Source organism: Anneissia japonica, unplaced genomic scaffold, assembly GCF_011630105.1.
Source record: "Anneissia japonica isolate Jap-2015-1 unplaced genomic scaffold, ASM1163010v1 scaffold3106_len312699_cov133, whole genome shotgun sequence".
Lineage (NCBI taxonomy): Eukaryota > Metazoa > Echinodermata > Crinoidea > Comatulida > Comatulidae > Anneissia > Anneissia japonica.
In genome coordinates, this window is record NW_022739518.1 from 119,660 (window position 1) to 134,059 (window position 14,400).

At 33.7% G+C, this 14,400-nt stretch overlaps 1 protein-coding gene across 1 annotated transcript in view; it reads left to right on the forward strand.

Annotated features, from left to right (window-relative positions):
• Positions 1-3,187: 3,187 nt before the first annotated feature.
• Positions 3,188-14,400, forward strand: part of LOC117117931 (metalloprotease TIKI1-like) — a 47,411-nt gene continuing 36,198 nt past the window's right edge. The window contains exons 1-2 of the mRNA XM_033262414.1: positions 3,188-3,709; positions 5,391-5,954. Of these exons, the coding sequence (XP_033118305.1) occupies positions 3,587-3,709; positions 5,391-5,954 (687 nt within the window). The 5' untranslated portion in view covers positions 3,188-3,586. The remainder of the gene's footprint in view (positions 3,710-5,390; positions 5,955-14,400) is intronic.

Here is a 14,400-nt window from a genome sequence, read left to right on the forward strand (position 1 = left end):
GTATATATAATACACCATAAAATGTCAGTTAGGCCTAATGTTTCAGTTTTTACTTTCAAGACAATGTACTTAAATTTTTTTTTTCTAGAGCTAATGTTCATTTTAATACCAATAGCCTAATTGATTTAATGGAGTTGTATTTCGACTAAAGAGTTATTTCTGATCTCTTGGCTATTTATCCCAGATTCAGCGGTGAATTACACTTTTAACTGTACCACTATCGAATAAATTCTGTGTATTTTAATGAGTTTGTTCTAGCGAATGCGTGAGCGTTTATGAGTGGGCCAATGTACAGTATCTGCAATTTATTCGCCCCAATCTGGGATAAACTGCCAAAGATGTTCAGGGAATGAATTACTTAATTTAATGAGTTTGTTCCGGCGAATGCATGAGTGAATTGGAGTTGCTATAGGATGGATTAATGTACAGACTGTACTGGGGTATGTCAGTTTGTAATCTATTATACACGCATTTAGCAAAAAATGGTAACAATGAGTTAATACCTATACAAATTAAAATCATATTTAATATTACATGGGTTAAAAACGACGCGAGGTAAGGCCAAACGACCTCGGAAACGAAAACCTCAGCAGAAGCTGGAGAAAAGGATTCTTGAAGAAACCCAAACGAACACATTTGAGAGAAGCATCATCGGACAGCGAGTTCCAAAGTGAAGTGGTGAAAAATTGTTAGCAAGCTTTAAGTACTTTTTCACAAAGTTTTAAAATTTTGCTAAAAAAAATGTTAGTATAATGACACTTGGCTTTTTTGGGAGGGTAGTTGATACTGAATCGCTCAAATCTACAACAAATTCGCTTCTGAACAAAGTGTGTCATTATTTGGATAATTTACGGAATATTCGCTAATAATTCCATACCATTCATAGTGGCCATTCATTTTAAAATGTTAAAACTTAATACACACGATAAAATACAAATGAAGTGCCTATAAATGAAAGAAATCCAATGAAATAATTGTCTTGGAGGTTCAAATATTCTATATTAAGTACCCCCAAAATAAGATGCAATCCAAATTTTTGTCATTTTCAATTTTTATTCGAAACAAGCATTATGTAGGAGCTTAGAAAAAAAGTCGCAAGGTGTCGCAAATGTCAACTCTTTAGTAAACCATTACCAAAATGGAGAATCTTTTAGATGTTTCACAACCATCCTATTTGCACCCACGTACACCAATGTGAGCAAAGTTGGGTGCAACAAAGATTTGTGTTGCTATTGGTGGAAGCTTTCATCCAATCTTGGGGTACAAAATGTTGCTTTTCTGTACTCTCTTGGTCTCTTGGAGATTTGTTAGCTAAAATATATTATAATAATATTGAATAAAAAAAAAAAAAAAAAAAAAAAAAGCACCAGTTGGTTGAGCTTTATACGTTCCGAAGCTGGTATGGACTATAACTTGCATCCAATAGGTGGTTTGTCAAGCAACTGATTTTTGATAGGCTACTGTACCTAAGTGGTTAATTGGGAAGCGACACGGAAATACAAAATCCGTCACAAAAATACCCCTATAAGGCCCCATAAAAAATGATTAGTTTATCACCCTACCAAAGAATAAAAACTGATGAGGGAGGGAGTTTTTTTTTTGCTAACCCGCCCCCATTTTACCGATGTTTGCAAGTAAATCAATGGTTAGTGAAAATATATAAAAAGTCATAAAGATGGAATCAAAGTTATATTTAAAAAATATGTTTTTGTTGTACCAGTAAACATATTTGCAAGTAATCCTAAGCTTTTCAAGTGAAAAAAGATTGAATACGACTGTTTGAAATAGGCCTAGGCCTATATGTTCATTGAAAAAAAAAATCAGAATCCAAAAGTGATGAGGGGTGGGGGGTGATAAACTAATATTGTTTATGGGGCCTAATAAAAGTCACTAAAATGACATGTTGAGATTTGATTTTAAGATGTTCCATGGAAATGTTTCAGTTTTAACTGAAATGTTTGACGTTTCACTGTTTGTAATGTTTCCATATTGTCTGTCAAGCAACTTGAACATTCCGATTCTCCGATATAAATCTGCAAGTATGCCCATTGATGGCAATCTGAAACAAGAAATGCAGATTTGTGTCGGTTTTCGTACATCATTCTACGAATTAATGAATAAACGTCTACAGAGAGGCCAGGATAGTCAAATTAACTAGAAACTCCTTGATGCGGGAATACTTTGCAAAGCCTTCAAATCGGCGGTGTCTTTGAAATCGATTCCGTATTTTGATGTGTTTTACAAACGTAATTTTGGAAACGTACGTGCTCTGCACTGGGTTATTCATTTCGCTTTCTCTCATGAATCAATCTGCAGTTTAACTATCAACACCTATTAGGCAGGTTTAACTGCCCAAGGTTAATAAGCAAAAGCAGTTCCGCCGACGTTAAAGAACTTCACCCGTGACTTCATTTAACTCAAATTCTGACATGTTTATTAATTATACACGTTGCCAAAATGATATGTTGCCGCCCTCTATAATAATTAATCAGGACGCGATAGTATTTTCCATTAGGCTGAGATTATGACAATACACATTGCAATAAAGTCCCTTTGAACTGTTTGAAGTGACATTAACACTATCTAAATCACCGTAATTAACCATAAATGCAATAATTACATGTCCACTATTATTATAATAATAGGCTTTCTATTCGTCCGGGCTGTCAAATGGGTTGAAACCGCCACTGACTCCACGCACTGAGTGCTGGGGAATTTATTAATTATTTAAATAGGAAATATGCATACCAAACAAAGTTTGTATGTATATAGATGGTTTTAAGTTTTCATTTTCCACATTTTTAAGAACTCAGAACTTTCAAAATGAAGATGAAGTGAAATACCAGGAAGTGTTTTAGGCCCTACTATAATTTATCAACGATCTGCCAATAGTAATTTTCCAAAATTTTCGACGAAAAGAGTAGGATTGACGAACGTGTTTTTAATTACAATATTGAGGATTTGCGAAACTCTACACGTACACATTTAAAATGGAAAAAAAAAATGATTTACGAAACAGCTTGCTACCTACAGTAAAATATCAAAGGGTTCTATGAATTATCTCACCAACGTCACCTTGCTGGATGAGAAGGAGGAACTGAAACTCTCAGCGCCATCCATGGGGTCAGCCAGGCATGAAATAGCCAATCAGCGAACGAGCTGATTCAAGCGGTAGGCTGTACTTATTTTTCTAGCAAAAGACACGCGAGCAAGATTTTGTTGATAAGTTAGAACGTACTTTCTGTTGTTAGAAGAGAAGTAGTGTCAGCATTGATGCTTCACAAGTGTATTTTTGGAATATATACTGGATATCATGTTCAAGTCATGGAAATAGAATCACAAACTCAATGTATTTTCGAATGGCGGAGCTAGTACATTGTAATTCATGCCCACTTCAGCTGGACATTTTGTGTTGTGCAGGGAAGGGGATGTATAACTCAACCACAAGCAAGGCCTCCTGTCAACTCGTCTCGCTACCTCTGCACCACCGGGTACTCGCTATCGGCTGCTGCTGCTCTGAGGATCCTAGCAAAAGTATTGTTTGTATTGGTAAACAGAGTCTGTCATCAGAATTAGTAACTTTAACATGAACTGGCATCATTTTCTAAGGATATTTATGGTGATTTATATGTGTCTTATCCCTTTTGCCGCGACTTATTCAGTAAGCAAATTGAGAAAAGGAATGGGGTGTGCAAACGATAAAGAATCGGTAAGATAAGAAGTAGAATGAAAACGAAATTGTCTGTCTCAGACGAATGTCATTTGTCAAGCTGACGGCATTTATCTGAAGTTGTGTGTCTTTTAAATTTCTCCTAAACTAAGCTTACCTTGTTCTAGTCTTTTGTTGTTTTTGTACTAACCTTTTACTTTGCATAGAATACAGCCATTATGTAGGACCTGGAGACGTTTTCTTAATGAAAAGGGTGTGAAAAACAGTTGGCTACTTAGTTTACCTCCAGTCCATTACAGTACATAGAATAAGCACCATCTAGAGATGTGATATTATTCAAACAGTAGCCTAGGGCCTAGATAGGCCTCCTCTACAGTATGGCTAAATAGAGCAATCAGTATCAGGCATAGCAAATAATAATGCAATGTTTTGACTTTTGTGTATTTTCATAAATCTAAACATGTAATAATAAATCGCGATAACAAAGGGCAAGGCCTAGACAAGCCATTTCCCAATCCTACTAAACACTGGAGTGTATAAAGTGCAAGATCTTACCACCGGGGAGCACATGTAGGTACTTGCTTGTTTGTTTATTAATGAATAAAATTTCCCCAAACCTTTCAGTTGTTAAAAGTCTGTAACACACAATTTGTTTGTTCTGTTTAGGAGCTGAAACTTTGGTAACTGTCTGTTTTGCCTTTGAGAAAACAATTCCCAAATGTTTTAAAAAATAATAAAAATAAAAAAAAAAAATTAAGAAAAAACCAAAAGTATATAAACTTTCTGCTAAGGCCAAATAAGCAGTTTTTTACAAAAGTTGTTTTATTTATGATAATTTTTATATATAGGACGAATGAATACGTCCACATTATTAGCTGTAAAAAATAGGCCTACTGTGTAATGAACTCAATTTTCATGTCATTCAAAATGTTTCCAGTGAAAATGAAAGAGAAATGAAAAGGTCTGGTTTGTATCAATGCTATTTCTTCACAGCCATGTCCTCCAGTGCACTAAAGTTTAGGGAAACTTTCATTTACTGTACATAGAGACATAATAAACTTTCTACATAATCTGCTGTAAATCATAATCAGATCACATTGCTCAACCTTCTGAAGACTTAACTTTATCAAAATAGAATTATTATTACTGGTAATACTGTACTATTTTTATTATTCTTCATATTATTATTTATTGTTATTATTTTGTTGTAGTTGTTCTTCTTGTCCAGCTGCCACCGTATTCATAATGATGATTTTGCAACTACAGTATGATAGGCTACCATGCAGGACAGACTTTAGTTCCATGAAAATGATGAATTTTTTTATTTTTTTATTTTTCAAATTTATTTAAAATGTCTCTTGGGACAGGGTATGACTTACAGTAGTCACAGACATGATCGGCAGTCAGCAAACAAGCCGCTGCCAATGCCAATAATGAATCAAGCAGATATCCTAAGGCCAAGGAAGAATATTATTGTTTTTATTATTTTTATTGTTAATTGTTGTTATTGTGTCAGATGATACAGTATTGAAAACACATACAGTAAAGATACAGTATTGTAGTGTTTTAAATACAGAATTTGTAAATTTTTCCATTAATTTATTCCTTTCTACTTTCCAAAAAAAACAAACATACTGTACTTCTAAAATCATATTTGGATTCAAAATTGATAATTCAAAATTATTTGACCAATAAATTATTGCATTTTTCTCTTCTTCAGAGCAAAACAAATTCTTTTTTGTGGCGTGTCCGACGAGAACCAGGCCCGCCTGCTTATTTCTTCGGGACAATTCATGTTCCCTATACACGAGTCTGGGACTACATACCTAGCAACACAAAACGTGCATTTCGAGATAGCAAAAATATTTTTTTTGAGTTGGATTTGACAGACTCTAAGACAATAAACGATCTAACTTACTGTCAAATGCTACCGCAGGGGGAAAAACTTCAAGATGTACTCCCGGAAAGCATATACCTTCGCTTAAAAAGTCATCTGGAATATGTTCGGTTAATGATGCCCTCTTGGATGACGCAGGACCAGAGGGGTAAAGGACTTTACGCTGATTATCTATTTAATGCAATTGCTGGTAATTGGGAACAAAAGCGCCCAGTGTGGGTGATGTTACTGGTGAATTCTCTGACCGAAGCAGATGTGAAGTCTAAAGGGATACCAGTTCTGGACTTGTACTTAGCACAAGAGGCTAACCGTTCTAATAAAGGGACGGGTGCAGTGGAAAAGGTAGAGGAACAATGTGTACCCCTAAATGGACTTAATTTTTCACAGGTAAGAATCTTTAACTTTGTATATAAAACAAAGAAACTATGATAATGTCATCAAACAATTTCATCATTGTATTGCTCATTTAAAGATATGTACAGTATTGCTGCCACCCAAATATTCAAGAACAATATTTATTGTATAACTTCAAAAGTTAAAATAATTTTTTGAATTGTTCATTTAAAAGTACCACATAGCAATTTTTAAGAAGTCCTAGTCCAGTGGCGGATTCAGGGGTGGGGGAATCTCTGGCCCGGGTCCCCCTAAATTTTTCAAACTCAAAATGGAGTAAAAAGGAAATTATATTCACTTGAAGTCCATAAGTGCCCTTTCCGGCCATCTAGAGGTACTGTACCATAATTTTTCTTACCTCAGCCCCAGCCATGATGGGGCTGAGGTGGGTGGACACTCTGTTTGAGTCCGTTCCCGGGCCTCTTCCATTTTGTTTTGCTGGATCCGCCAACTGCAGTCAGGGAAAAAATTGTATTTCTTTAGTTGTCAGAGAGTTCACATTAAGGACTCGTATTGATATACCTGTCCGCATTAAAATAAAGAAAAATTTAAATTAGAAATGATTTCGGTAAACATCTGTTTGCCTTCCTATTTTAGCCTGATAGATTTTTCAGGTTTTTGAAAAATTAAATTCAATGTTTGAATTACTTATTGCCTGTGTCATTAGAAATTTTTTAGTGTATTTATAATATCAATACAGTATCAGTACTTTTCAAGGACAAGTAAAAAGGATTTCTGCCATCTCTTTGAGAGATTAAAGAAATAATAAACAATAAATAAACCAAACTGTTTATTTAAAATGCCTCATTGTTAATTTGATATTTTGAAGGAAATGTTTATTATTGAATAAAAAAGCCATACAAACAATGTTGTTTAATTAGTGTCCCCTCCCAAGTGCCACTTTTTTCTGCCAGTAACATTTGGAAAAGAGATATAACATTTTAATATAAAAAAAAAGAAAAAAAAGAAAAATGGTATACTACGGTATTGTCTAAAGTGGTAAAAAAAACCTTTTGTATTGACATTTACTGTATTGTTGTGTAATTGATTCTTGAGAAAATCTGTTTCAACTTTGGTACGGATGTATAATATCTGGATTGTATTTGATCTGAGACTTGGTACTGAATTGTACTTGGAACAACCTTTAGTCATATCTAAAATCTGTGTAGAACAGTACAGTACTGTAGAATACTGTACTTGTACCTTGGTTTTTGGTACCTTATTTTACATAAATTTAATAATTCAGTGTGTAGGGCTATTTACGTACAGTATCTCCTTTTTTGTTAGCCACTAAAGCTCCTAATCCCAAACCTGAAAATAAATAAAAAAGATATTTTTTTTTTGTTTTTATTGTGAAGAAATTTAATAGCAATATGTAAAGAAACCTGAAAAGGAAGAATTTTTTACTGATTTAATGTCCCAAATATATGCTTACAAACAAAGTCTTCTTTCAATGCACATATTTTCTTCATTATACCCTTTTCCCTTATTCACTTATCCCAGTACATTTTCTGTGATGAATATAGTACAATTTGTCCCATTAAATACATTATGCCCCATGGATATTTTTACGCCTGATTTAGGCTATGAAATATTTAACAATGTAAAAATGAGGTACAGTACTGTACTGTAGAAAGTACCGGTATATCAAATGGCTTAAAGTACACCAAAAGTTAGTTGGATTTTGAACAGCTTTGACTTCATGTTAGGCAATATCACCTTTTAAGTTCTACTGTATTCACAGCTATTTAAAACACCCATCATTACACTGTATCCTGTTAGGTTTTAGCAGGATTAACAGATGAAAAGATGGTAATGTATGTCAATTACTGGCAAAAGCTCTACCTTCACAAAAACAAAGCAACTGGACTTTCTGTGGCTGGTTGTAATAAAAAAAACAGAACATAGGGATTATCCTCATTGCCATATAAATGGGAATTGAAAATACTTTTCAGTATAAATGCTGTATAAACGAAAAATCCAAAAAAAAAAAAAAAAAAAAGATTATAAAGAAAATTATGAAGTAAAATAAACCCCAAAAAACAGGGAAACAAACTTGACGTTGGTGATTCTCCAAACTACAGTATAAATGGTAATAGCGAGGGTGTGGAGAGTACTAACCACTGCGCCATAGAACCCGACCATGCAGAGCAGGTCAGTGTACTGTAGTTTGTCTTACTTATTTCACAGGTTAGGGAAGGAAAAATGTATTTTGCTATAATTTTGCACAAGCTGTAGGTACAGTAGGCCTACAATATATGGTAGTTTAAAACACTTTAAAGGATGCAAATTGTGTTATTAATGTAAAGTTTAACCTACAGGTACTCATATTTTTATGTAGAATGATGTCATATTTTGGTCTTTTGCTTGGACAAAGTTTAAAGAACATCCTAGCATGGAAATTGACCAAAGTGGTGGACAGAAAAACATTGAGTATAAAGCATAGAAAAACAGGATGCATACTGTAGCAGAAACAAAGAATAGTTAACAAAAATAATGCCTTTCCTCTAGTGTGGGAAAAGTCAATTAGGATGGATTTTAACATTTTTAAGATTATGAAGTGCATCCAGACACTGAACAGTCAATTTACTGTAAGTTAAATACCGGGATCAATACATACTGTAAGACATGCCCACAAAGAAGCAAGTGTGAGTGTGGTTTCACTGTTGTATCAGTCAGGTTGGTGGTTACTGTATTTGGCAAAGTACAACCACAAAAATATTTAATTTTTGCTTGGAATGTTGTGTCCTCTGAGGGTGTTCTGCCTTGCATTCAGGAATGTTGAAGGTGTTCCATATTATTAAGCTGTGTGGCACTTATTATCATCCAATTTATATTGTCAATGAAATGATTAATTAGGTAATCAAAAGTAATAGAATGGAAATAGCATGGCATACTGTACACTGTAAATTAAGGCCACTTCCTGGCACTGCAGTTTAGTTACAGTAGTATGGTTTTTTCATAGTGGTACTATAAGCATGAATGAATACATTACCAATTTGTCATAAGTTCTATTGTAAACTAGATCACCTTTCAGTGTTAGATTTCTTATTTTACAGTTAGTTAATTCTACTCTACATTTTTACAGTACATCATATTTTAGTGGGATTTATTATGACCTCATGTAGACAAAGTCATCACTTTGGTTGAAAAATCAAATTAATTCCTGCATGGATTGAACCAGCTAAAAGCTGATGCTGTGATTTCAAATGGGAGGCCTAGTTGCCTTTGATTGCTTTTGGTGTTTTCTCCTTGTCCTTGACATTAGTACAAAAGCTTCTAGTACAGCTGTATGGCAGAAAGATTGCAATGATTATAGAAAGCAATACTACTTGAGAGGAAGAATCTTGGCAAATCAAAAACCTGCCCCAGATATATTGAGAGTCATCGCAAAGTGTTTTGACAGATCTAGCGGAGGAAGCCCTACAGATACATAAGCGGAAATGTCTGACCATCTGTGTTGATTTGTGTTAATATTGTTTATGTAAGCAGACTAGAACATGTGAAAAAGCAACATATGAATGATACCATGTCCATTGTACAGTAACTAGGGTGAACCATACATGTTTTTTCAAATTATTCCACTTGTTTTTCTGGGGCTGCATTGGGTTTTTTTTTTAAAGATAGCAGGGCAGAACTCTTTCAAATTGAAACTCCCGCAGTGCTGTTGGAGGTTGTAGGCAATAGCGGTGGGTTTGATGCTCATAGCAACCACAGCTTACTTAATTGCCACATGGTGTCTTGAAAATATTGCCTGCCTTTTGGGAACTCTCCTTATCACCCTTTAATTTCCTTCCCAGTTGACCATGAGGAAGTGCCAACATTTTTAGACGCCAACATTAATTTTAATCTAATGTCAACAAATTATTAATATGCCAAAAATATTCAGATGTCAATGTTATTACTATTGCTTTCTAAGAAATGAAGTTGGATTTGATTATTCTTTGCATACAGTACTGTAAAATACTGTACACTGGAGTAATGATGTCTAACTGTATTATAGCACATCATTTTTTCCTCTCTGTATACAATAGATTGTTATTGGCCTTGCAAGTTTATAAAAGATTTAATTGGAAATTATTGTAAAGATAAGATTCTTTTAGATAACAGTAGATTCCATGATGCAAGAAATTGTACAGTTATAGTCATATGAATGGTGTATTGTTGATTGAGGCAATTGATTTGAAACATTTGAATTGTGTTTTTGCAATGAGATTGTTATTGTCATATTGGTTTTTTTTTTGGAAAATACACATAAAAAATCTGAGATGGGTTAAACAAAATCAGGAAGGGGAGGTGATAATAAACAAGTATTATAATTTATTATTTTTTTTTACAAATTTGGCCTGCTTTAGGCCAAATAATAAATAATTACTAGTTTCTCAACCCCTCGCGCATCCATTTTTTCTGCCTCACCAAAATTTATTTATTTTTTTTTATTCCTTTGTTTTACGAAATGTACGAAAATATAGCTAACTGACATCAGTAAAATTTCTCTTGATCGTTTGTGGTTGGGGATGCATGGTATGAATCATGAAAGTATACTGTAGTAGCCCATCTTGGATTTGCCATCTCGGAGTGAACAAAAAAAGTGCCCTCATTCTCATTTTTTTTTCAAAATATTAAGACAAGAAACTTTTTTTTTATTTGGCCATAAGTGTCTATCTGCAAGTTGCAACTTATTCTTATAATTACAATTTTACCATGTACTATCAGTATAACTACAGTATAGTAACATTTGTTTGATGGCTGAATGTTCATGATTGTTGTATTGTATGTAAAACTACAGTGTTCTGGAACAGGCAACTTAACCTTCTACTAATACTGGGACAGTATTTTCAAAACAATGATTTTAATTAGTGTTTTTATTTGTTTAAGTGTAATACTACTGTACTGTATTATACTGTACAGTATGTTTTTTTGTATGCTAGAAGCGTCAACTTAATGTATTTGATTGAGAGAATCAATAAATTAAAAAATATTTTTAAGAAATTCATAGTAAAATTACTCTGAAGTATGTATTTTAACTACATCTTAAGTTATCTGAATTGGCCCTATAAAAACTACACTATTATTATTATTACAGTATTATTATTATTATTATTGTTATTATTATTATTATTATTACTGAATATCATACAGTAGGGCTTAATAATACACAAAAGCACAGTATAGTACGCTTTTCATGGTATGAATTGGTACTCTACTGGGATGTTTACAGTATAGTTGCTCAAAATGTTGTTGCACAGTGGTAGTACTCATATACAGTAGAATACAAACAGTGGTAACACCAATAAACTAAATTGAAAAATTTGCTATGACTCTCTTAAACAATACTGAAATAGAGTCTGTGACTGTAAATATACAGACCTTCACATTGGCAGGGAGGGTGCATGGTACAGTATGGTGGATTCATCAGTTGGCTTTGGTTGTTTACTTTTCATTATTGAAATATACCTAGGAGGTAGGATGTTGAAATTACATCACAGCTGGGAATAAACCCAGTAATTTTTATACAGCAACCATACTGTACTCTATGCAAAAGTATAATAATACTGTAATAATAATAATAATAATAATAATAATAATAATAATAATAATAATAATAATAAATTAATAAAAATAATAATATTTAATAATAATAGTAATAATAATAATAATAATAATAATAAAATAATAATAATTATTAAAAATAATAATAATAATAAAATAATAATTAATAATAATAAAATAATAGTAATAATAATCTTGAAAAAGATTATTCATGAAACTGATGTGTGCTGTACTGGTATTAGGTAAGATGCTACTTTATATAGATCTGGGATTTAGAAAAGCGCTCAGTGACTTACAGTAGTTGTGTAGATGCTATAAAAGCCTACATTATTATTTATTATTTGGGAGCTTTCAGTTGCACGAGGACGGTATGACGTAGAACGTAATGGCATCACAAAGTCATCTGCACATGCGAGCGCGTCGTCGCACAATTTGAAAGCTCCCTATATCCTACAGTACTATACTGTACGTGTGGCTACAGTCAGGATAAAGGTACTGTACTTTAGGAAGTTAACACATACTGTGGCCTAAGACGCTTTTTGTGACTATCTGCCTTTAAGAGGTGCTTACTGTAGGCCTATGGTAGGCGATTTGATTGGCTGAGCGATTAAGTCAGGGGCACTGTAACCTTCAGCTGTAATATTGGTGCTGGTTCGAAAAGCTAACTCGCCTACTGTACAGAACAGTAGTTCCTGTGGTGGAACAAGTCTTCTGGAATAAGGACTTTAAACCGTAGAGTACAGTAGGCCCAGTGTGCTCATTTGGCTTGTGTGCTCTTTAAAGAACCCAGTACTGTACATCCTTTGAGAAGAGTAGAGGGTTACCCCGGTGTACTGGTCCATTCAGTTCCCTATTGTTTAATGGATATGCCACGTAGGAGGGTACCCACGTAGGATAGTGATTAAGGTCGCTGATTGGCATATCCTTGGCGCTCATGCCTAAAGAAATGAAATAAATAAAAATCAGCTTACAGTAGCTTCATGTTCACATACTACGACAGGGGTTAAAATCAACGACAACAACGGGGTAACCCCAAAAGATGCAATACATTCTTAAAAATGTGTACTCTGGACCTCCACTTGGTTCTAACAACCGAAACCTGCAAGAAATGCGCTTAAACCAGCGCCAATGTTAAGGCTATAGTTAGCAGCGCTCGTGCCTTACTGCTTGGCCATTCGACTTGCACAGTCTATATTCAGTAGAAGTCCTACATTGCTTTACCTTCATAATGATGCTGAAACATTTTGCCATAACATGAATTTAGAATCAATATGGTATATTTGAAGATAGATACTCTACACCATTTATGACAGAGAACATTTCAAGTACTTATAAGGGCCCCAGGCAAATCAATACATCAAATCTATGTTACATTTAAGTTTACATCCTTAATCAAAACTGATGCGATTTATGTGCCGACTGCAGTTAGTAATACATAATTATGTTTAAGAGTGTACAGTACAGTACTTGATTTCTGAAATAATGTAGTTGTATAGGCCAAATATAATTAAGCATTAGTCTTACAGTATATCTGAAATTTGAAATTACAGTAGGCCTACTTTTTCGGTGAAGGTATTTTTGTTTATTTATTTAGTATTTGCAATACTATCGTATGTACCTGTAGTATACTGTACTGTACTACTGTATTACTACAGAAGGGGTAAACAGGCAGGTACTGTATAATACAGTATATAGAGTAATATATTTTTTTCTGAATAAAAGAAGTAGAATGAATCTTTTTTTGTGCCGTTTATGTTTCAACCTCTTTCATAATCCTCATTATTTTTATTTTCCATGGAAAAATGATTGTATTTTTGAAAAATAGCAAATAGTAAATTTTGTCATGAGGCTAAACAATTGATTAGGGTAGGGACGTGAAACTACTGTAGCAATTAATTTTATTTGGCCTTGTCTGCTGAGATGTTTATTTGGATCCACCAAATTTAATATTGATACGTTACCATGCCAAGCAGAGAAATTAATCTTGTATACAGTACTTGCTTTAATTTAGAAAATGGGTGACCTGATAATTAAGTACCATACTGTAAAATCTGGACACAAAGGCTGAGTTAAATTGGAAGGTAGCAAAGTATACAGCATCGTCAAACGATAGCTTTGAATCAGTATTGCTTGTATACTGTACAAAGTGCCAAACATTGTAGCTGAACGATTTTTTGTAATTTCTGAAGTAGTACTGTGCAGGGCCCTACAGTAACTTAATATAATAGTTTCCTTCTCTCCTAAGGAAGGGTCACTTCGTGTATGATGAGCAGACCAGTAAACCAGTGCCAACTACTGGTCTAGGCCTACTGTAATATAAATTTTTTTTAAATATTTAAATCTTCAAATTTATCTGAAATCACAATACTGTATATTGTTAGCAACTATGGTATCAGATGCCTTTCATGCTGAAGCAAATATGTTTAAAGTAAAAAAAAAATGGTAAAAACTTAAAACAATTCACCGTCAACCTGGTTCTAAGCTGTTCTTAAGTATCTAGCAAGATAATAAAGGTGATTAAGATTTGTTGATGTAGGTGAGCAGAGTCCAAGGTATAGCCTAAGGTACCACAGGTGTGCATAGGTGTGTTGCCAACAATTTAGTGATTTTGAGCAAGGTGTTAAAAAGAGTAATAAACCTTGTTGGTGATTGTAAAAAGCTACAGACCTTGTCTATGAGCTTGTAAAACGAAGCCCAAATAAGTACACTAGTAAAATTCTTAAACCACGTTAAATAAAAAAGCAAAAATTAACAACACAAGAGCAAACAACTATAGCCTGGGTGCAGTAAGAAATTAGCAGGAAAAAAGTAAAGGAAAATTTATTTTTGGTTTTTCTAAATCAGTATATCATATAGTGTCTCAGAAAAAAAATCCCCATTCTTAGAG